Source organism: Stenella coeruleoalba, assembly GCF_951394435.1.
Source record: "Stenella coeruleoalba genome assembly, chromosome: 11".
NCBI lineage: Eukaryota > Metazoa > Chordata > Mammalia > Artiodactyla > Delphinidae > Stenella > Stenella coeruleoalba.
In genome coordinates this window covers 20,301,077-20,325,689 of record NC_137157.1, presented here as the reverse complement: position 1 = coordinate 20,325,689, position 24,613 = coordinate 20,301,077, and the positions used below count along the sequence as shown (strand labels likewise).

The following is a 24,613-nucleotide window of genomic DNA, read 5'->3' as shown; positions in this document are numbered from 1 at the left end:
ATTAGATCTAGAAACCAGTAAGCTTCTCCTTGTACCATGACACACTTTTCCAAACTGTAGATGGGGTTGGTGGCATCCATACTGATGTTGTCACCATAATTACAGTCCTAGAATAGTTCTAAAGCCCTTAAAATTGTGCCTGGCACTTGCTCTAAATATGGTGGCTATTATTAGCGCACAAAGGCCAACCACAAAATGTTTGCTTGCTTAGAAATGATCACATTACTAAGATGGCATACTATTATTTTTGTCTCATAGGCCTTAATTCTCATTGTTTTCCCAAATGGCTCATAAGAAATGAAATAAAACAACAGCTGCCTTTTCTTTAGCTCTATACCAGGTACAGACACAATACTAAGTACTTTAATATGTAATCTGATTTCCTCCTCACAACAACTCAACCCTATGAGGTAGGGACTGTTATTGTTTTATAGGGGAGTAAACTGAGAATATGTGAGGTTATAGAACTTTCTCAAAAATATAGAGTCAGAACTGGTATTTGAACTCAGAACGTCTTCACTTTTATACCTCATAGTGCGTAAGAACAGTGCCTGGCACATGGTAAAGACTTGATAAATATTTAAGTCTAACTGAGATAATATCAGGATTTGTGACTTGAATTTATACTGTTGATTATATGATCTTGTTCAAGGATAGGTTTCCTCTGTTATTTCCGGATATTCAAAAAATTTTTAAGAATTTCTAAAGTGGATAAAAGAATGCATCCCTAAATTCCAGTTTGAAGAGCCAGTAAGCAGCTCAGAGTTAGATGGCAGTAAAATAGGAAAGAGGTGTAGACAAAAAAAATAAATTATATTTAGCTTTAATTGGTATTGTTATGGTATACCTTTCTACAGTCTTTTATTTTTAACCTATTTGTTATTTTACTTTTAAAGTTGGTTTCTTGTAGGTAGCATATAGCTGAATCTTGCTTTTTTAAATCCAATCTGACAGTTTCTGCCTTTTAATTGGTTTTAGACCATTTGCATTTAATATGATTATTAATATGGTTGGGTTTAAATTTATGATCTTGTTATTTATTCTGCATTTGTTCTGTTTTTTTTTCCCTTTCCTCCTTTTCTTCTTCTATTGGATTAATTGGATATCCTTTAATGATTTTATTTTATCTCCATTGGCTTATTAGCTATCTTTGTACTATTTTTTTTCCATAAGTTTTACCTGTATGTTAGTTTTAAACCACACAATACACTGTTGTTGTTTTGGCTTCAAACCATCAATTATCTTTTAAAGAGATCCTTAAAACTAAAGAAAAGATCTTTTGTATTTGCTTCCATATTAGATCAGCAATTTCCAGTGCTCTTCATTCCTTTGTGTAGATGCAAATACTCATCCTGTATCATTTTACTTTTTTTTTTTTTTTTTTTTGCGGTATGCGGGCCTCTCACTGTTGTGGCCTCTCCCGTTGCGGAGCACAGGCTCTGGACGCGCAGGCTCAGCGGCCATGGCTCATGGGCCCAGCCGCTCCGCGGCATGTGGGATCTTCCCAGACCGGGGCACGAACCCGTGTCCCCTGCATCGGCAGGCGGACTCTTAACCACTGCGCCACCAGGGAAGCCCTCATTTTACTTTTGACAGGAAGACTTTCTTTAAATTTTTTGTAGTGCAGGTCTACTGGTAATGGATTCCTTCAGCTTTTGTTTGTCCTTTCTCATCTTTGTTTTTGAAAGATAATGTTTCTAGGTATGGAATTCTAATTTCACAGGTTTTGAGGTTTTTCCCAGTACTTTAAAGATACTACTCTACTGATTTCTGGTTTATATTGTCTCTAAAGGAAGTCATTCTTTGTTCCTCTGAGTGGAATATATCTTTTTCTTTTCCTGGCTGGCTTTAAAATTTTCTCTTTATCACTGACTTTAAGCCATTAAATTATGATGTGCCTTAGTGTCTTGTGCTTGGGGTTTGTTGAGCTTCTTGGATCTATAGATTTATAGTGTTTGTCAAACTTTGAAATTTTGGGCCATTACTTCTTCAAAGATATTTTTGTTTCTCGTTCTTGACTTTGGAGATTCCATTGTATTCCATTCCAAGTTGTCCCATAACTCACTGACACTCTTTTTTTTTTTTTTAAATAGTCTTTCTTTTTTCCCTTCTGGGTTTCATTTTGTTTCATTTTTCTATTACCAAGTCTTCAACTTCACTGATCTTTTCTTCTGCTCTGTCTAATCTACTTTTAATCCCATCCAATGTATCTTTCCTCAGAATTGGCTTTTCCATCTCTAAAAGTTCAATTTGGGCCTTTTTCTTACATGTCTCTCCTTAACATGCCCATGCTTTCCTTTTCCTTCTTGATCGAATGGAATATATCAATAATTATGTCAGTTGTTTTAATATCTGTGTCTACTATTAAGTCTGTATCATCTGTGTCATTTCTGTTTCCATTTCGATAGGTTGATTTTTCTTCTCATTAGAGTTATTTTCTGCTTCTTTGTATGCCTTGTAGCTATCTTTCAGATGCCAGACATTGTGAATGTGACTTTGCTGGGTGCTGGACGTTTTTGTATTTAAGTGTTCCTGAGAATTTTTTTCAGATGCAGTTGGGCTACTTGTGAGTAGTCTGGTCCTTTTTCTTTTTTATATTTATTTATTTATTTATTTTTGGCTGTGTTGGGTCTTTGTTGCTGCACGCGGGCTTTCTGTAGTTGTGGTGAGCAGGGGCTACCCTTCGTTGCGGTGCGCTGGCTTATGATTACGGTGGCTTCTCCTGTTGCGGAGCATGGGCTCTAGGCAAGTGGGCTTCAGTAGTTGTGGCACGTGGGCTTAGTAGTTGTGGCTCACAGGCTCTCTTAGAGCGCAGGCTCAGTAGTTGTGGTGCACGGGCTTAGTTGCTCCACGGCATGTGGGATCTTCCCAGACCAGGACTCGAACCCATGTCCCCTGCATTGGCAGGCAGATTCTTAACCACTGTGCCACGAGGGAAGTCCTGTCTGGTCCTTTTGAGGCTCGCTTTTAAGCTCTGTTAGGCACAAGCAGCCTTTAGTCTGGTGCTTACTTGAACCTACCACTGAGGCACTAACTTTCTGAGTACCTGAATACCTAATGCTTCATGTATCATGAGGTCTTTTTACTCTGGCTGATAGGAACATGATCTATTCTCATCCCTGTGTGGTCTTAGATGAGTGTTTCATCTTTTCCTTTTTGGTGGTTCTTTCCCTGTCTCCTCCTTACTCGTGTGTACTGATCAGTTCTCAGCTGAATCTTAAGGAGCTCTTTCTCTGGGCAGCTTTTCTCTGTGTAGCTCTCTTCTGTCTGGTTCTCTGCCCTGAGGACTCTAGCTCCACAGCCTCAACTCTGCCCCCTTAACTCAGGGAGACATGGGGCCCTTTTTGGGTTTCTTCTCATGTGCTGTGACCTGACAGTTATCCCCGCACAATGAATTGGGGTAACTATACGGCTCATTTCATTTGTTTCCTTTCTCTCAGGAGTCACTGTCCTGCACTATTTGATGCCCAAAGTCTGAAAACTGTTTCATATATTTTTGTCTACTTTTCTGGTTTAAGGTGTGAGGGTACATCCAGCTCCTGTTCTCCATTGTGGTCTGAAAGAGCTCTCTCCGTTGCATCGTACTTACGAATGCTCAGCGGTGCAATCTGTAGTTGATTCTGACATTTGTCAACTTTTACACATTGAATTTACTTCATTCAGTCTGTAGGCTTGAACCAATCAGGGAGGTCTGAGTGGAATCGAAAGCAAAATGTGTTAATATCCTTTAATGGGAGGAAGATGTCATTCCTTTCATTGACAGCATCTTTTCCTAGAGCTCGGGGAAAACAATGGAGTATAATTTGGGCATTCTTTCCTTTCTGTAATTGCTGATCACCTACTGTCTAAGCTTTTTAATGCACCAAGTTAGCTGTGTACTTTATTTGCAAATGCTTACTGATGCTCTTGATTTGTTTTACAGCATGAAAATATAACCATTGCTGCCACAGAGGTTATTGGAGCTATTTGCAAACATCTCTCTTGGTCGGCATATATATATTACTTGAAACATTTCATTCATGTCTTACAGGCGGGACAGATCAATCAAAAGTTGGGTGTCAGGTATGGTCAAACTGCTTATTTTTGTTTTGTCATTAAAATGTAAATTTTGGATTATTTTCTGAAACAACCTTTGTACAATCTCAGTTTACTTTTTACCTTGCATCAATGAGCTGATACTAAGACTTGTTAAACTGAAAAAATACCTAAGACTGGTAAAAATAATTTAATGTTTATAAGTCTTTAACTTTCCTCTCTTTTTAATAGTCAAGTGATATTATTAATCAAATGAACATTTCTGTGAAAATTTTTTTAACAGTTTGCTAGTGATAGTGTTAGAAGCATTCCACTTTGACCACAAAACTCTGGAAGAACAAATGAGAAAACTTCAGAGGGAAGAGAGTAAGTTTTTTAAACTTTCTTAAACTAGATTTCCTTCCTATCCTTGGGTACTTCATGATCATGAATTAAAGATAGCAAAATTCAATTTACTCCCTTTTTCTGCTCTTGTAGCAGTGACCAGTGAATGAGTCAGGAGGAAGTTAAAATGAATGGTTTGAGTATTTTTGTAAAAAACTTATTTAACAGTAGAGAAGTCCAGACTAAATTGTATGGGTGAAAAAAATCTGACCTGTAGATTATTCACACAGAAATTCAATTATATCACCTTAATGTGTAGAAAGAATGTTAAGCAGTGAATGCAAAGAAAGTCTAAGAATTAAAACTTAGAGCAACAGTTAATGAAATATAAAGTAGATACAACAGAAAGGATCATCAGAAATAAAAATCAGTCTTTGAAAAGATCATAAATTGGCAAACCTCTGACAAGATTGACCAATGACAATAGAAGGCATAATAAATACTAGGAATTTTAAAAGATCACAATTAAATGAAAAAGTTAAAACAACATAGTGATCTTTGCACTTATAAATTTGAATACTTGGGTGAAATGTTCAAATTCTTAGAAAAATAAAATACAAAAACTGACTTTAGAAGAAATAGAAAATCTGAATGGATCTCTAATGATTAAAGAAATTGAATCTGTAGTTAAAAATTTTCTTCTGATGAAAATGCCAGGTCCAGACTGTTTTATAGGCAAGTTTTACAAACACTCAAGGAATAGATCATTTCAACCTTATATCAGCTATTTCAGGTGACTGAAAAAGAGGAAGCCCCCACTAACTCAAGAAGTTGGTGATTGGTTAATGGAACTTAACACATTAGCAAACAAAAAAATGTGATCATCTATATAGACACAGGGGGAACATTTGATTAAATTCAATATCCATTCATAATAAAAGCAATTATCAAACAAGGAATAGATAGAAATTTCCTTAACCTGTTAAAAGATGTGTTTTAAAAACCTAATGATGGGGGACTTCCCTGGTGGTCCGGTGGTAAAGAATCCACCTTCCAATGCAGGTTGCGCAGGTTTGATCCCTGGTTGGGGAACCAGGATCTCACATGCCACGGGGCAACTAAGCCCACATGCCACACCTACTGAGCTTGTGTGCCTCAACAAGAGAGCCCGTGTGCCACAAACTGCAGAGCCCACGCGCTCTGGAGCCCACGTCACAACTAGAGAGAGAAAGAACCCGTGCACCACACTAGAGAGAAGTCCACGCCACAACTAGAGAGAGGAAAAAACCTGCACACCACAACTAGAGAGAAGCCTGCACGCCGCAACTAAAGATCCCGCGTGCCACAACTAAGACCTGATGCAGCCCTAGATAGATAGATAGATAGATAGATAGATAGATAGATAGATAGATAGATAGATAGGTAACCAACCAACCAAATAAATGATAGGACTTCCCGGGTGGTCCAGTGGTTAAGACTCCACGCTTCCACTGCAGGGGGCGCTAGTTCCATCCCTGGTCAGGGAACTAAGATCTTGCATGCCGTGTGGCGTGGCCAAAAAAAAAAAAAAAAAAAACCTAATGAAACATCATACTCAATGGTAAAACATTAAAAGCCTTTGCTTTAAAACCAGAATGAGGTAAAGATACCTACTACTACTGCTTTTATTGAACACCAGACTCTAAAGGATTTAGCCATCACAGGAAAATAAGGAATAAACACTTAAGTAGGCCAAGGTATTTATTCTAATTGTTTTGGCTAAAGACATTGAAATATCTTGGCCCTTAGTTTGCATTACTGCAGTGTCCCTACTCAAAATCTTCTAATTCTTCGATTCATTATCAAATCACTCAAGAGCCACACTGATGAAGAGAACTGTTTTGAATTTGTAGAAACCATTTGTGTTTTAAATAATTAATGTACTAAAGCCCCTTAGTTTATCTTCAGTCAATTGAATCTGCATTTTGAAATTTTACATAAACAGAAACATTAAAAAATTAAAATATTAATTCACTTCACTGTTTTCTTCTTAGGTGTGAATGGAGTTTGAAACAGTTAGTGAGCATCTACTGTGAAATGTGCTTTTATAGACATTATCTCATTTGTCCTCATAAGAACCTTACAAGAACCTTAGGTGTTAGTTACTGCATTTTTTTGATACGAGAAATTGAGATTCAAGAGTAAAGTAACTTTCCCAAAGCTGCACAGCCAGTAAAAAAAAATGAAGACTAATAGCTATCATTTTTTTGAAAGTCAATGAAGTGTCAGAAATATATTTTAGGCACAGTATAGGCTTTGTCACATTTAATCCTAACAGTAGCCTTGCAAGTAGGTGCCGTCTACAGTTTACTGGTGAGAATCCAAAGCCTATGAGGGTTAAGGTAATTGACTGGAGTCACATGGCTTGTTAGCAGAGCCAAGTCTGGACTTTTCTCTACGATACTGCCCAGGTTTCTTTAATAAATTGAATCCTATAATAAGGTACGTTTCTGCATGAGATTTGTTGGCTGCCATTAGGATTTTCATGTTCATGAATGTAGGTTTTTGCTTTTGGAAACCTCCAACCACAGTACTTTGGAAGCTTTCTTTTGGTTAAGAGCCCTCCTCCCCCCAGCCTCTCCATGTGATCCCAACGTACGCTGGACTTGCTTACTATTCCACACTTTTTTTTTTATAATTATCAGTTTACTTGTCTCTATTCCTCATTAGGCTAACTGTAAGAAAATGAAGGACCGTAACACTCTCATTTACTGCTGTTTCCTCAGCCCTTATCTTGCCCTTATAGTCAGCGATATTTTTTATTAGATGTTAGTAGAAAAGACTACTTAACACAACTGTGTTGTTTCCTTATTTAATTTAAGGTGATTTTTGTTGTTTACTAAACATAGACACCATAGAAGAGATTGAGTTGCCAGAGCGTGAAGCCATGGAATTAGAGCATATGGATGACGATGAGAAGGAAGATGGATGTAAGACTTTGTCAGACAAGAATGAAGAGCTGGAAAACCCTGACCCAGATGATTGTGAAGGGACAGCAGCTAAGGAATCCGAGTGTATCACAAAGTCCATCTCTTTCCTTCCTTGGAATAAGGAAGAATTGGAGAAAACAATTAAAAATATACAAGGAACCATAACTGGGGACATCCTACCCAGGCTCCATAAATGTCTGGCATCTACGGTAATCATTCTGTTTGGGGCCCAGCAGGTCTGTGTGACCCTGTGGGGTGTCCGTGGGGCCCTGTCAGACTGAGGCTCCTAACTATGTGGATTGACATCAGCTTTTGGATTTTCTTTTATCTCTACATTTCACAGTTCACCTCCCTTCTCTTATCTCATCATCTTCAGGTTCATCTCGTACAGCTAAGGTAGTAATGTTTCTTCTTCATTATGATTCTGATACTGGTGGATATATGCTTTTCTATCTCCAAAGTAGATATTAAGATGACTCCCATTTCCAAAAAAGGTTATTAAAAATTAGAGTATGTTTCCCTTTTCTACTTCTTGGCCACTTCTCTGCTATTCAAAAATACATCTTTTTCAGTACTTCCCTGGCATTCCAGTGGTTAAGACTCCATGCTTCCAGTACAGGGGGCGTGGGTTCGATCCCTGGTCGGGGAACTAAGATTCCCGCATGCCACGCAGTGTGACCAAAAAATTTTTTAAAAAAGGAAGAAAACAAAAGTACATCTTTTTCTTGTTTAATAGGGGTAACATTTTAGGAGTGCATTCTCATGAAGCCAGAGCCTTTCCTTCTCAGTGTAAAACTTGAGCTGGCAAACTGTGGCCCATGGGCTGAATCTAGCTTGCAGCCTGTTTTTGTAAATAAAGTTTTTTTGGAACACAGTTACACCCCATTCATTTACATATTGTCTAATTCTGCTTTTGCCTTACAACAGCAAAATTGACTAGCTTCAATAGCGGCCATAAAGTCAAACTTACTTACTATCTGACCCTTTACAGAAAATTTTCCAACCCCTGATGTAAAATACCGACTTCATCATTTTGTATATTTGTAAATAAAGTTTATTTGAGGCACCATATTTTTTATGTACCAACGATGTCACTTAAACACCGGAAAGTCCCAATTAACACAAATTTTATGTGACTTTTTAAATATTACACAACAGTCTTAACCCCACATCAGTGAATACTTGGTTTTATTTATTGATTGATTGGTTGATTGCTCCTTTGGAAAGAATATTCTTATTCATATTATTTTTATAATTTTTGGAGGGTTATCAAATTGCATAATTGAGTTTGTTTTTTAAGACATTAAACTTAGAAATGGATATAAGATATATCAAAAGAGCTTATCTTTCAACTGCAAAGTTGTAGTGTTGGTAGGTCCCTAATCCATTTACTTTTGTTTTAGTTTAACCTAAATTTTTCTTACAGACTAAAAGAGAAGAAGAACACAAACTCATAAAATCAAAGGTTGTGAATGATGAGGAAGTAGTTCGAGTTCCTTTAGCTTTTGCCATGGTTAAACTAATGCAGTCCCTTCCACAGGAAGTTATGGAAGCCAATCTGCCTAGGTATGTTGTGTGACAAATCAGAAAAGTTCAGTGAAACTCAAAAATTGGTTCTTCTCTTTTGTCAGGAAGAGAAGTACTGGCACAATTTGCTGTAATTTAGAATCCTAATGGGCATAATTTGGGTTATGAGTGATTCAGAAACTAAAGGATATTTATATTTTTATTTGGTTCTGTTATTTTAATTAGTCAATTAATTTCTCACGTTCTAGTATTTTGCTGAAAGTGTGTGCCCTCCTCAAGAACAGAGCACAGGAAATCAGAGACATTGCTCGCAGCACTCTGGCAAAAATAATAGAGGATCTGGGTGTGCATTACCTACAATATATTTTAAAAGAATTACAGACTACCCTTGTGCGTGGCTATCAGGTAAATTGCATCATGTACTTTATATTCAAATTGGGTTGGGTTTCAAATAGTTGCACTTTAAACACTAGGTCATGATACTTTGGGTCTATCTTTTGTAAAGTTGATCTACTGAGAGAGCAAGCAAGCATATTTAAAAATTTTTAATCAGTATTTTTAAAAATCTGTTTTTTAAGAAGCCCTTATATTTAATTTCTTAAAAGATCCTTATAGACCTGCATTTCATAACCTGTGTTTTTCTCTCAAATCACTTGATATCAAGTTTTGTATTCTCTGAGTTCTTAATAAAATTCTTACTGAATGTATATTGAACGTATAGCCACACATGTGAACAATAAAGAACATAGACATTTGTTTGAGTTGAAATGTATGACATGTCATAAAATTAATAAGAACACCAGGTGGAATACAAAGCTGTTTGAATAGTTACCTGGCGGTCTTGCTACTCCAAGTGTGGGCCCCGGACAGGTGGCATCAGCAGCACCTGGCCTACAGAATCTGCATCTTAATAAGATCCCTGAGTGATCTAAAGTTTGAGGAACACTGCAACTTGTTTTTCTCAAGTACCCAGCCAAGACTTCTGGTAGTTAGCTTGACCTTCCAAGTCCTAATTTGTTCATAGGTAGGTTCCTATTCTATAGGTTATAAGTAACACACTAAAAATATCAGTATTCATTGTCACTGTCTCTCTTTGTATAGTGTTTTAGTGGTTGCTCCAGGTTACCATATCCATACTTAATTTTTAATAATCTATTTAGAATCAGTATTTTACCACTTCAAGTAGAATGTAAAAACCTTATTACCCTATAGATCCCTTCACCCTTCCTTTGTTTAAAAGTTGTTTATGTATTACTTTGCTGAAAACTTATATGTTGAAAACTTATCAAGCGGCGTTAGAGTTTTTGCTTTTAATCCTCAAATATGCCCAGATATTTATCATTTCTACTGCTCTTCCTTCATTTCTGAATTTCTTCCTGGTGTCATTTCCCTTTGGTCTAGGCAAGCTCATAGAGCAAGTGTGGTGGCAACGGATGCTCTTGTTTTCCTCCCCCTGTGACTGTCTTTGTTTCACCTTCATTCCTGAAGGATGTTGTCACTGGATATATACTTTTGCATTGACAGTTATTTCTTTTCTTTCAGCACTGTAAAATTGTCATGCAACTTCCTCTGGCCTTTCTGATGAATAATTAAATTATTCTTCCCCTCTAAGTAATGCATTATTTTTCTCTGGCAGCTTTAAAGACTTTGTCTTTATTTTTCAGCAGTTAGATTATGAATGTGGATTTCTTTGGGTTTACCCTGTTTGAGGTTTGTTGAGCTTCTCAAGCACATTGGGGAGTTTTCAGCCATTATTTCCTCAAATACTTTTTCTGCACTGCACTCTTTCTCCTCTCCTGGGACTCCTGTTCGACTTTTTTGGGGGGTCCCATCCATCCCTGAGGCTCCATTTTTATTTTCTTTTTCAGTCTCCTTCCTTTCTGTTTAGATAGCATAATTTCTATTGATTCATCTTCAAGTTCACTGACATCTTCCTCTTTAATCTCCATCCTGCTATTGGACCCATCTAGTAAATTTTCTTATTTCAATTATTGGTCTGTTTGGTTTTTTTCAGTTGTAAAGTTTCCATTTAGTCCCTAATATCTTCTGATTCTTTGCTAACACATTATTTTTCCACTTATTTCACACCTCCAGCTGGAAAGCTGGGGCTTTATTTCTCCCACTTTGCCATATACTTCCCACAGCTGTACCCACACAGAGGCTAAGTGGTGGCAAGACAGAGAAGGAGAAAAGCAGCTAGTTGGCCCATCCTCTCAGAACTGCAGTCCCAATGGGAAAGGAAGGTCTCCCAGCAGAGTTGTGGCTGCTGCAGTCCCCACGTCTATAACTGTATAGAAAACGGGGGTAAACGCACTGGGAGTTTGGTGGTACTTGCACTCTGGTGTTCTTCCCCAGTTGCAGGTCTGTGCATCCTGTCTGGAGCTTATAGCTGCACTCAGTGGGAGAGACAGGATAGAGTGTGCTTTCTCCATCTCACCTGGAACCGGAGCCCCTGTCAGTCTCCATGTTTATTCTTTCAACCAGCCTGTAATTCTTGGCTACTTTGTGTGAGGTGCTCTTGGGCACTGAGCATACCAGGATGAATACAGTACAGCTGTCTTTGAGGATTCATTCACACATTTAATTGAGTGCCTGAGGTATTTAAACAAGTAGCCCATTTTTCTTTAACCACCTGTTCTTCCAGTCTGTCTCATTATTCGTTAAAGTAAGTAAAATAAGGATGAGAGAACAGCAGTTTGGGTATTAGTATTAATCATGTAGACAGAACCAAAACTGTACGCTTCGAGTTTCATTCTTCACCCCCCCAAAAGGATTTTTAAAAATTATATAAAGTCCTCAGCAAATATTTTATATATGTAAAAGTATTTAAAGATCATAAGTAGGTACATATGAAATTATGCCTTTAAAATCCAATCAGGTGTATTTTCTTAGTGTATGATCATTATCTGATGTTTACCTTGATAATTTACAGCACCGGAAGCAGTATACAGAATACACCCTTTCGTGGACTCTGTGTACTCTGGCATCATCTCGTTTCAAATCCTGACACCACCATTTCCTATTCATGTAACCTTGGGCAAGTTTGATTGACCTTTTTGTGCCTCAGCTTCTTCATCTGAAAATGCTGATAATGTGGCATCTGTGCCATAGATAGGGTGGATGAGGATTAAATGATTCAGTACATGTGGGGTATTAATACAGTGCCTAGCCCATAGTGAGCTCTAAGGAACGTTAGCTGTGATCACTGTGAAGGGCAAAAACTTGTTTCCTTCATAACACTTTTTGTACCGGGTTTGACTGCATTCAACGTTGGCAGGCTCCGTAATTCACAGGTTGGTTTTTAGAAGTTCAAGACTTGTGCTCTTCTTTATAAATCATTGGCCTGATTTAGTCACAATAATAGAACCTAAGCATGGTGATGTGTTTCTGAGCATCTTTTCTACAAAGGGACCATCTGGTTAAAGGATTTTAGGCAGTGATATAAGTATGTGTCATTTGTCAAAGCTTCTCCCTGCAATAATTACAGATATATAATCTGAGTGCGCACCTGCCGTACTTCTAAATCTTGTTTTTTCTACTGTGGTGCTCTTAGCCATCCATATTCTTATTATACATTTCGTTTTAGGTCCATGTGCTAACTTTCACTGTTTACATGTTGCTGCAAGGCCTCACCAACAAGCTGCAAGTTGGGAATTTGGACTCTTGTTTGGATATAATGATTGAGGTAAGATTTAGAGAAAGGAATTCTAAATTTTTTTTTAAGAGGTCAAAGAACACAAATCAGTTCCCAAAATAAGAAATAATAGCCTATAAATATGAAAATAATGTACTATCTCATCTCTTAGGCTAGCAGAGGTTTAAAAAGTTGAGACTTAAGTGATGTGAGATGGGCACTCTGCTGTTGCTAGTAGGTCTCAAGCTGGTAAAATCAGAGGTGTGGTCTGGAGTTTGTACAAAAGTATATTCATTAGAGCTTTATTTAGAATAGTGAAAAATTAGTAACAATTTAAAATCAGATAATATGACAATTTAGAGGGTAGGATTAGAAAGACATTAAATTTGGCACACAATCGTTTGTTTATTCATTAAAAATGTAGACACTACATTTTTAATTAAATGCGTTATTTTGATAATTAAGTTACAAATATGAGAATTTCTTAAAGAGAAATTAAGCTACTCTTTGATAATATCAAAGAAGTGCCTGTTTATATATTATACAATTATATATGTAAATCTACCTGGTATTTTTCTTTTGTTTTCCATTGGTGTAAACCTTGAAGTGTTTCTGTATTTGTTTTTTAGTAATTGGTCCCTAAACTACATTGAAAAAAGTGAAATCTAATAGAAATTCCTATTGTCTAATTTTAATCCTTGACTTGGACATACCACGCATTTTCAGAGACTGCTTATGTTGGCGTAAGTTGCTGAGTACACATAATTGCCATTTGGCTTTTTTTCTTTTAAAGATTTTTAACCATGAGTTGTTTGGTGCCATTGCTGAAGAAAAGGAAGTAAAGCAGATCCTCTCCAAGGTCATGGAGGCACGAAGAAGCAAGAGTTATGAGTCTTATGAAATCTTGGGCAAGTTTGTAGGAAAAGATCAGGTTACAAAACTTATCCTTCCACTAAAAGAGGTAAGGACTTGAATGTACTAAAGGGGATCCCCACCTTACAGTATCATGAGTTCTTGAAAAGAGCCTTGAGCATCATGATTTGCTTTGGTGCTAAGGGCACCAGTACCATGTGGCTGGCAGCTCAGTGGATTCTGGTTCCGCTGATTCTGATTCTTGGATTCTGATCCAAGAATCAGAGTCCCTGATATAAACCATGAGATGCAAAAGGAAAGGCGACAAGAATTGAACTACAGGTGAATTATTGAGCTGGGTCCCGTCAGCAGCTAAGAACATAGCCTTTGGAGTCAGACTGCTGCTCCCAGATTGCCAGGAGGAAGAGAATTGGCGTTTACTGAGCAGATACCCATGTTCTTAGCACTGTGCTTCATTATCTCTTCTAATCTGCACAACCGTCCCCTGAGATTGACAGTACCTCCGTCTTACAGATGAGAAAATTCAGGCTTAGAAAGATAGAAAGGAACATGGCTAAGGAGAAAAGTCAGGATTTAATTCCAGATCTTTCTGATCCAAATCTCACATTCTTTCCACCATTTTCATTCTGCCTTTCCTATTGGGCAGGGACTGTCATTTACCTACCTTCATAGTGTTCTCTGTGCTAATTCCACGTGTTTGGTGCTAGATTAACTCCCTAATTGTTCCTAGAATGCATTTAGCTTATCTGAGCCTGATCTAAGAATGTTAGATATGTTTTGAGGATGAAAAAGAGTTGACAAAGCACACTTATTTTCCATGTAAATTATCAAGTCCCTCCAAGGTAATCAAAGTTACCAATCCATGTCCTGTGCAGGGGAATAGCTATGACATGCTGAGGGTTGTACTGGGGTTGATGGTGCTGGGGTCCCATTAAGTTCCTCTGATTTGGCCCAATAACTAATGTACAACCCTGAGGCCTGGCCGTCACACCACTTCCTTAGCATGGTTTCCTGTGAGCAGTGACTGCATTTTGTTGATGTTGTGTTATGTGTATGTGTTTGCCTATAAACCACCCCATTTAATGCACTTGGAAGGCTGACATCTTCCAAGCATCACATCCTATCTCCAGCCCTGTGCCCAGACCTCATCAACAAAGAGAGTGCCACGGAGGCACAAGAAATCCAGCGGCATACACAGCTGGCAGTGGTTATCTCTGGGGCTGAGGTCATGGGTATATTTGACTTTATATGTTATATCTATGTTTGAAATTTTATTAAGAATGTGTTTCTTTTTTAATTAGCAAAAAGCATATTTTAAAAAGTAAATATATAAAAGAAAACTACGATTATAACAAATCAAACTGCAGTTCTGTGTTACCTCAGCGTGCATTTATGTCTGCCTTTAGATCTTGCAAAATACCACGAGTTTAAAACTGGCCCGGAAAGTTCATGAAACCTTACGTCGAATCATAGCAGGATTACTTGTAAACCAGGAAATGACGGCAGAATCCATTCTGTTGCTTAGTTACGGTTTGGTCAGCGAAAATCTACCCCTGTTAACAGAGAAGGAAAAGTAAGTTTGGAAAAAAAAAAACAACTATCCTTTAGGTTCATACTTCTAATAAGCCATTCATTACTCAATTACTCTTAAGTGGGTTCATTTAATAATTTGCTTTAGTAGGGAAAAAAAGGTATGTTTATCTGAGTTGTAAGATGGTACTACTTTGTGGTGTTTGGGCTGAGGTCCTTCCAGGTAATACATGTCAGCACAAGATTGTTTCTGCTGAATGCGGTAGCTGTGAAGGCAACCAATTATTTTGACATTTACTTAATACCACTTTTGTTTTAGATATTTATTGAATCAAAGTTGGGATAGACTTAAAATATATACTTCTTGTTCTGATCAGAGATTTAGACCTCCCAAGATTTTAAATACCTTATTTGTAAACTTCCTTTGAATTTTGCTTCTGTAGTCTGAAAGAGACTCCTTGGCATTTGTTTTCAGAAATCAAAGGAAGGGAGTGTCCCCTTGCTGTTCATCTTCATTTAAATGTGTGTTCATCCCTCTGACCTCTGTTTCTGGGGTTCTAGAAACTTTGATCAACAACCTAATCATCTCTTCGGTGTCTTGTGGTTAAGGGGGAAAAAACCCACAGCAAAGAGCACATTATTTGGTACTGGACTCACCTCACCAGAAGGGGCCATAGTAGCTTCCAGGGATGCAGCATATAGTGTGCTTTCTACTAGTTTTCATTCCACTTGATTGACAGAAATCCAGCAGCCCCTGCACCAGATCCACGTCTGCCACCCCAGAGTTGTCTTCTGCTCCCCCCAACTCCAGTTCGAGGCGGGCAGAAAGCTGTTGTGAGCAAGAAAACCAACATGCACATATTTATTGAGTCTGGACTTCGGGTAAGAATTAACCTAAAGTGAGACTTGCTGCACACAGTGAGTCTGTGCCTTTTAATCCTCTACTGAATTTCCAGTACTGCTTATTTCCGCTGGAAATGCTGGTACTTTGATGATATAACTTTCTCAGAATTAATGATTCTGACCTGATATTTACAGTGCTTTCACTGTTGCTTTGCCCATGAGTGTGCAACTCTGAACTACTCTAAATTTTTTGAAAACACAAATTTGATTGTTTTATTGTACATATTTTTTTAATCCTTCATTGGCTCCCTTTTTTCCCAGGAGAGAGCCCTGTCCTTCATTTGGGCCACAAGGGCATAGCCTCATCCTGTACACGTGGCTTCCCTTCAGTTCTCTAAAGTCACCACACTTTTCCCACCCCAGAACCTCACCATCTACTCCTCCCTCTGCCCAGGTCCCCCCAGAACTCTCAAAGCACCCTGCATTTCTAGTGAATTGTTCCCTAGAGTCTGTCATCCTGGCTAAGATCCACGAGGGCAGTGACCCTGCTGATCTTGGTTACTGCCATGTCAAGCCAGTACCTGGAATCAAAGCAGATGCTGAGGAATAACCATTTGGTAAATGAACTTCGAATCTCAGCTGCACAGTGAGCTCCCACCTTCTTCACATACTGAGACTCTCCCAGGTTGTTCCCCTTTCTTCACACTTTTTATAATTTCAAATAGAAGCATCTTAACATTTCACATTGGTCTCTTAAAATCATTTCACCTTTACCTCACTCATTTGGTCTTAGGGGCAACTGATGTGAAGTATCTTTTTAAATCTTCTAGCTGTTGCATCTTAGTCTGAAGACTTCCAAGATCAAGTCTTCAAGTGAACATGTTCTGGAAATGTTGGATCCTTTTATGTCTCTCCTCATAGACTGCCTGGGTTCCATGGATGTGAAGGTGAGCACCTGTTCCTTCACGGGAGCTGTGTTGTGCGTATACCTAGAACTTGTTTCTAGGCTCATGCTTCACAAGATGATTGAGTTTTTAAAGAGATTTACAACATCACGAACCACCTCTGTTCTCTGTATTAAATTGCTCCCTTAACAGCAATTTAATAATAATAGGTAGTGCTTAACAGTTGTAAAAGCCCTTCGTTTGATCCTCACGACGACTTCATGAGGGTGAGTGGTGCTATCCCCATGGCAGTAATCATCATCTCATCATCATCATCCTTGTTGCTACTGCTCGCTGCTGTGAATCCTCATAACAACCCATGAAGCATATATTATTAATGTGTCTCTTTCATAGATGAGAAATCCAGGCCTTAGGCTAAGTGACTTGCCCCATATCACAGATCTAGGATGTAAGCCTCAGTCTGTCGGACTCCGAAGCCCACACCTTTCCCACTTTCTCAGATTGCCTGTTTTACAGGAAAGGTGCCAAGAGGTTAAGTATTTAACATCTCTGTGGTCAAACAGGTAATAAGCTGCAGAGCTGGGTTTTAAGCCCTGGTCTTTTTGACTCCTGAGCTCTTTGCTTTATCTTCGTCTAATCCAGCCCGATAAGGCCATCCCAGCACCCAGGGTGTAGGGGTGTATTAGGTAGAGGTGAACCAGCTGCTCTAGGTAATCTAGAAGGTTTGGCCTGGAGGTTCAGGGATTCTTTTGTAGTCACTTGGTCCCAACACATTTTTTCATACCTTTGGCACTGCACTTAACTATATTAAATTATGGGTCATAGTTCCCATGCTTAATCTCAGCTATCTGCTCCTTAAATGCGGAAAGGCATCCTTTTTATCATCGTATTTCTAACACTCTGTAGAGTGCCTTGTGTACATAATACAAGCTTAATAAGAATGGATTAAATTGAAGTACCATTCTAGAAAATTGGAAAGGCATTTATAATGTGTTTTTCAGGGAAAAAAATGCTAAAATTAGCCAGCCCATCTAATCATTTACCCATAATAGGTTAAGAATATGAGCACCTCTTCTCACTTGCTTGGGATGTACCTTCACTTGCTATGGAGAAGCAGTAAGTTCTACAACAGGGAAGAGGCAACGTCCCTATTTCCTTACACTTTTAGCACAGTTCTCCCTGAGTGGCCTGGCAGAGCGCTTCGTTCCTTCAACCCGGTCGCTCAGTGTCTACACAGCCTTAGGTGCTGGATTGTTGAGTTCGGTCACTTCATCACTTGATTGGCTTTGTCTGTTTTTCAGGTGATCACAGGCGCTTTACAATGCCTGATCTGGGTCTTGAGGTTCCCCCTGCCTTCCACAGAAACAAAAGCGGAACAGCTAATGAAGCACCTTTTCCTTCTGCTGAAGGACTATGCAAAACTCGGGGCTGCCAGGGGCCAGAATTTCCACCTGGTGGTAAATTGTTTCAAGGTGAGGTGTTTTCACTTGCGCTTAGAAAAGCCAGGACCGGGATTAACATCAAAGTTACTTTTCCTCATCATCTTTTGTGGTCGTGGTCAAAATTTCTTCCAGATTAATTTGCTAAGGCCAGAGTGTTGGTATCCTGTGTGAAAAAACATTGCTGTTGTATTGAGTCCTTATCATTCCACCGTATGCTGATTTGTGGGATGTCCTAGCTGTTAACCTCAGTGTTATAACTTGCAGTGTGTGACCATACTTGTGAAGAAAGTGAAGTCTTACCAGATAACTGAAAAGCAGCTTCAAGTTCTGCTAGCATATGCTGAGGAGGACATTTATGATATTACAAGACAAGCCACCGCATTTGGTCTTCTGAAGGTACGGTGTCACCAGAATGTTGGATTGTGCAGTGAATGAGCCTCATGTCAGGTATTTAGAATAACATGGAACATAGTGTTCTGACTAGCTGTACATAGTTCTGAAATTAATTTATAAAGATTATTATGATTTGGTTGATTAATTATAAGCTGACATATCTGCTTATTAAAATGTTTAAACATGAGCTCTCTATTAAACTTCCAGGGAATTCTGTACAAATGCATGTCGTCTCCTTGTATGTATCATAAAATTGACCATTTTTTAAGTTTATGTTCTTTTTCTTGTGGAGGTACTTTCATTATGTTTGAAAACTGCCTGTGACTGCTTTTAACATCAGATCAGCTTAGTAAACAACAAGCCATCTGCAGTAAAACATGAAATAAGTATGTCTTCTCCTTTTGTATTTCAGGCCATTTTATCAAGAAAGTTGTTGGTTCCAGAAATCAATGATGTCATGCGCAAAGTGTCCAAGCTGGCGATTTCTGCACAAAACGAACCTGTCAGAGTCCAGTGCAGACAGGTTTGTAGAGAGAGCGTATTCCCATGGCAAGGGCTGGGCCCTGCTTTCTCTGTTCAGTTTTTAGGTAGAGAGATGTCAACACTGAATTCTGAAGACTTTGTGTCATACTGTTGCTTTATTCTAAGACTCAGGAGCCCATTCACATACCAAGTGTAAGGCCACTTTTCAGTATAAAGAGCATTTTGAGTATAGCCCACATGTGGCATGTTTCAGATGGATGAAGAAACACATTTTCCTTCTGCAACATGATAACCTGCAGCAAAGATTTCCAGCCAGTGGTCCAGTCATTGACCACTTAATGTATATCACTGTGTACCTGGTATTGCTGGAAGAGTGGTTAACAAAATTTTTATAGTCCCTGTCTGTCCTATAGCAGAGATGCGCAAAGCAGAAATCCCACAAGTAGTTATTAAATTACAGACATCCTGAGTGCCACGAGGAAGAAAGTAGTGTTGTATTTCATCACTTACAAGACACACCATTACTTACATACCTCAAAGGAAGGGGAAAAAACTATGACAGTGATAAGATGGCATCAATTGTAAGACATCCCAATTTCAGATATGTTAAAATGTGGAAAACTGTGCTTCTTAAAATTGACAGAGTATGGAAGAGCATACGATAAGAGCATATGACATGGTGGAGGACCACCCTAATGTGATAGTGGGGGAAAGCTTTCCTGGGGATTGGCATATAAGCAAAGTTTGGAGGAAGAATAAGGCTTAGCCTTGCAGGCTAAGGAAGATAAGGCTTGAAGTGGGTAAGAGCTTAGCTTGTTGAAGGTGAATGACAGGGGAGGGGGCCAGATCAGGCAAGGCCTTGTGGTCTTGTTAAAGATTTAGGGCTGGGCTTCCCTGGTGGCGCAGTGGTTGGGAGTCCACCTGCCGATGCAGGGGACACGGGTTCATGCCCCGGTCCGGGAGGATCCCACATGCCGCGGAGCGGCTAGGCCCATAAACCATGGCCGCTGAGCCAGCGCGTCCGGAGCCTGTGCTCCGCAACGAGAGAGGCCACGACAGTGAGAGGCCCACATAACGCAAAAAAAAAAAAAAAAAAAGATTTAGGGCTTTGTTCTAAGAATAACAAAGAGCCAGTGAAATCAGTAGACAGAGGAGTGACACTAGCAGATTTGTGTTCATACATTTGTCCTGATCTTATGAGTGCATATCAACCCGGGAAATGGAAGGGTCTGAATTGGAAATATGAACTCGGAGTTAAAGGAGGGCTTGGGCTGCGGAGGCCATCTTTAGAAAAAGTTAACTCGTTTAGGAAGAAGGAGGGTCAGCTGCTATTATTAAGTACTAGCTGCACGCCCAGCACTTTACATACATGACTTCTGTTTGTAACTATCCTTCAAAAGAAACAGTACCACCGTTTTATGGTTGGGGAAAAACAGGCCTTGGCAAGTTAAATGATGTGCTTAGTTCTCACAGTTTATTAATAAAGGAAGCTGAATAATACAGCAGTTTGCAAGCAGAGCCTGTGGATGCAGATAGGCTAGGCATGGGATTCTGGCAGTGTCACCGAGCAAGTTGCTTACCTTCTGTGCCAGCTCCATTCTCTTCATCTGCAAAATGGGATCATATTACTTACTTCCTAAGGAAGTAATGAAAACCAAACAAGAAACACTCAACCCAGTGCTTAACACAAAGAAGGTAGTTAGTAAATGCAAAAGTTAGTAGTATTGGGCTTCCCTGGTGGCGCAGTGGTTGAGAGTCTGCCTGCCGATGCAGGGGACACGGGTTCGTGTCCCGGTCCGGGAAGATCCCACGTGCCGCGGAGCAGCTGCGCCCGTGAGCCATGGCCGCTGAGCCTGCGCGTCCCGAGCCTGTTGCTCCGCAATGGGAGAGGCCACAACAGTGAGAGGCCCGCGTACCACAAAAAAAAAAAAAAAAAGTTAGTAGTATTATCACTATTATTGTTATTCTTATTTCAGGGGAAATACAGGGTTGAACCACAGTCCATACTCAGTTCACCACAGCCTCCTATCAGAGAGATGAGCTGCCAGTGTGTGAGCTGAGATTTGGAGCCCTGAACAACCATGCTAATGATGGGCCAGGACTTGACGCTTAATCAGGCAAGACCTGAGGAAGTGAAATGGGAGGAGAGAGGAGGGGCACAGTTATTGACTCAAGAGGTGGACTTCACGTAACTGATCACCCTTCTGAAAGGTCTTTGTAGCCTACCAGTGTGTCCCAGAAAGCAGCTTAGGAAAGAGGAATCCTGGAGGGACAGGATCCAAGTAATCTCTTGTGTGACTTCTGTTCCTAGGTTTTTCTGAAATATATTCTTGACTATCCCCTGGGGGACAAATTGCGACCAAACTTGGAATTCATGCTCGCTCAACTGAAGTAAGTTGAAGCCATAAACTACACAAGGCAGTGGGGTAGGTTCTTCTCTCCTTTCAGTGTGTGGACTGTCTTGAAAAGAACAAAGCCGAAATGTAATGGCACATTCTTTGAGGATGCTATCCTATGAATCACTGACTTGACTGTCAAGCATTGTGCATGGCTTCATATAGCAGTTCTGCAAGCTGCTTTTCAGTTCACTCTGACCATCGATTGTCATTAGAGTCCACTTAGGAGAACAGTAAAAATCTAACAAAATTACATTTACAACTGCATAGTAGCATGGTAAGTACATGTATTAAAATTGGGAAAATGGAGGTTTTTTCCACTTATTAAGAAATAGACTGGCACCTTGAGACAACATTTTAAATTCTTAAAAATAATTATTGGTAAATTTTAAAGTTACTAACAAGTCCTTCTAATGTTCTTACCCTAGTTATGAACATGAGACCGGGAGAGAGTCCGCCTTGGAAATGATCGCTTATCTCTTTGACACATTCCCTCAGGTACCGTGAATCACAAAGACAAACCCTGTGTTTGTTAACAAGCTGTGGCTCCCAGGAGCCCAGGATCCTCTGTTTGTGAGACACCTGTGAGAATTCCAGTCTGAGTGTGCTCATAAGTGTCTGTTTTCTTTCAGGGACTGCTCCACGAGAACTGTGGAATGTTCTTTATTCCTCTTTGTCTAATGATGGTGAACGATGACTCTGCCATGTGTAAAAAGATGGCATCCATGGCAATCAAATCCTTACTCAGTAAAATCAGCCTTGAGAAAAAAGATTGGCTCTTCGATATGGTTACCACCTGGTTTGGGGCAAAGAAGGTTAGGGTTGCTTTTAGTCATATGGCAAAGAAAAGTCTGAGCTTTTGGTGTTCATACTTTAAATAAGAATACATATTATACATTGTTGAATTAATTTTTCCCAAATAGCTTTATTGTTTTTACTGGATTATGTTAATAATATATTCTTACAGTAAAATTTCAGAAAATATAAGAAGTTACAGAGAGTAACAGAAATCACCTGTATTCCCACTACAAGGTCAATGTCACCCAGTTACTCTACATGAATGTATTATAATTTACTTAGCCAATCCCCATTGATGAATATCTTTGTTTCCAATTTTGCTTATACAATTTATAGGATGTAACTTTTGCCAATAATTATAACCACTTGCTGACTCTACCCTCATCATCACTGGCCCATCTTTGTGGAATATAAACAACACATGTCATAACTTAATATTGGCTTTAAGTATTAAAATCAGAATGGGGTCGGGGGGCTGAAACTTCTTCCTTTTTTTTAATTTAAAAATGAGAAAAAATATATTATTCAGTGGATACCACTTTTTTTAATGTTGTTCTCGGTGGTGAAGATTTCTCTATATTTTTCATGTTAGCAACCAAAAATCCACATTGTGTTGATTTCTGGTATCATAAAGAACTACTGAGGACAGGGTCATGCCCACCTTCATTTTACAGTTTTGGAAACAGCTCCCCAAGTTGTGCTGATACTGTCTTGTGATGGTTTTCTTTTCGATAGAGCTTAAATAGACAGCTAGCTGCCCTCATCTGTGGCTTGTTTGTGGAAAGTGAAGGAGTCACTTTTGAGAGAAGACTTGGAACTGTTCTCCGTGTGATTGAAAAGGAAATTGATCCTGAAAACTTTACAAATGTAAGTTATTTGCTAGGGAGTAAAACTCTTGCTTATTTTAATAGTTTTACTTGAGGTGGTATAGCTAATAGATTAAATATTTGAGTTCAAAAATTTTTTTATTAATAAAAGCAAGAACTCAGTGTAGTTCTATCTTCTTTTTACAGTGAAGATTAAAGTAAGTTATCTTCCATAGTATATGTCGATGAAAGTTTCTTAAGCCCCCCAGGAGACAGCAATGTCTGGAGGCATTTTTGGTTGTCACAACTGGAGGGTAGAGGGATGCTACTGTCATCTAGTGTGTAGAGGCCAGGAATGTTGCTAAACATCCTCTAGTGCACAGGGTAGCCTGCCAAAGCAAAGAATTATTTGACCCAAAATGTCAGCAGTGTTTAGGTTGAGAAACCCTGGTATAGATGTACATCCTGGAGTAAAATTGTCCATCAAATACTTTGAAATTATTGTCTTAATTGATTTAACATCCCTCCTAATTTTAGATCATGGAAGAGACTGAAGAAAAAGCTGCAGATCGCCTTCTGTTTAGTTTTCTTACACTGATAAGTAAACTCATCAAGGGATGTAATATTATTCAGCTTATCAAGCCCTCTGAGACTCTGAGTAAAATCTGGAGTAAGTATTTCCTTTTTATTTAAATCTAAAATTAAACACTTTAGAAATATATAATGTCAGGGGAAAAGTCCATGATAAAAAGATTTAAAAGGCCCTTGCAGATTGATTACAGTGAAAAGATTTTTTTCTGGGGGAAAAAACAAACAAATAATATATGCATGTATATATGTATCCTCATAAATAATATATTTCATTTATAAATAAGAAAGAATATTAATTATGGACGAGTAAAAGAAAGGAAAAAATTTCCCAAAGTCCTCCTTGCTACTTGATGATTATTTGTTATACATTTGCATCCAGTCTTCCTTTTGTCAAATAACCATAGGGGTTTTTTTTTGAGGTTGCATAATTCCATATAAACTTTTATATCCTGTTTATACCTAAGTAGGCATATTATAGTACTGTAACATACTTAGTAGATATCCTTTTAAATGGCTAAATAATCCATAGTATAAATGTGCCATAATTTACTAAACCGTTTCACTTCTGTGGGAATATTTAAGTTATATATTATTTAAATGAAATAAAATAAAGTAAAATTCATTTCTTTAAATGAAAAATAAGATCCTGGAATTTTTAATTTAACGTTTTAGTTTTGATTAATCAGTAGGAAATAGACATTGCAATGAATGTTTTAAATACCCACTTGTTTTAAGAGAACTCATGATTTTATGAGAAATAATCCAGTCACTAAGTTACTATATGGCCTACTCTGGTATGGCTCCACTGAGATAATTACAAAGGTTCATATAGAAAACAAAGTAAAACCATCTTCCTGAAATAAAGCAGCAGAGACTAAAACTCAGATATGAGGTGGCTCATTTAGAATTTCAGTCTGTTACCACAAGGCTTTTCTACTGTACTTTCCAAGTGTGGTATGTGAAGAATGGCCCTGTATCATAAGAGTATGATCTTTTTTTTTTTTTTTTTTTGTGGTACGCGGGCCTCTCGCTGTTGTGGCCTCTCCCGTTGCGGAGCACAGGCT

At 38.7% G+C, this 24,613-nt stretch overlaps 1 protein-coding gene across 1 annotated transcript in view; it reads left to right on the top strand.

Annotated features, from left to right (window-relative positions):
* UTP20 (UTP20 small subunit processome component) overlaps window positions 1–24,613 on the top strand; it is a 92,451-nt gene that overhangs the window by 58,693 nt on the left and 9,145 nt on the right. The window contains exons 39-56 of the mRNA XM_079935846.1: window positions 3,923–4,062; window positions 4,319–4,401; window positions 7,248–7,537; window positions 8,755–8,894; window positions 9,104–9,260; window positions 12,442–12,540; window positions 13,283–13,450; window positions 14,769–14,935; window positions 15,633–15,774; window positions 16,566–16,682; window positions 17,942–18,112; window positions 18,347–18,478; window positions 18,888–18,998; window positions 21,270–21,349; window positions 21,783–21,852; window positions 21,987–22,169; window positions 22,888–23,019; window positions 23,496–23,628. Of these exons, the coding sequence (XP_079791972.1) occupies window positions 3,923–4,062; window positions 4,319–4,401; window positions 7,248–7,537; window positions 8,755–8,894; window positions 9,104–9,260; window positions 12,442–12,540; window positions 13,283–13,450; window positions 14,769–14,935; window positions 15,633–15,774; window positions 16,566–16,682; window positions 17,942–18,112; window positions 18,347–18,478; window positions 18,888–18,998; window positions 21,270–21,349; window positions 21,783–21,852; window positions 21,987–22,169; window positions 22,888–23,019; window positions 23,496–23,628 (2,515 nt within the window). The remainder of the gene's footprint in view (window positions 1–3,922; window positions 4,063–4,318; window positions 4,402–7,247; window positions 7,538–8,754; window positions 8,895–9,103; window positions 9,261–12,441; window positions 12,541–13,282; window positions 13,451–14,768; window positions 14,936–15,632; window positions 15,775–16,565; window positions 16,683–17,941; window positions 18,113–18,346; window positions 18,479–18,887; window positions 18,999–21,269; window positions 21,350–21,782; window positions 21,853–21,986; window positions 22,170–22,887; window positions 23,020–23,495; window positions 23,629–24,613) is intronic.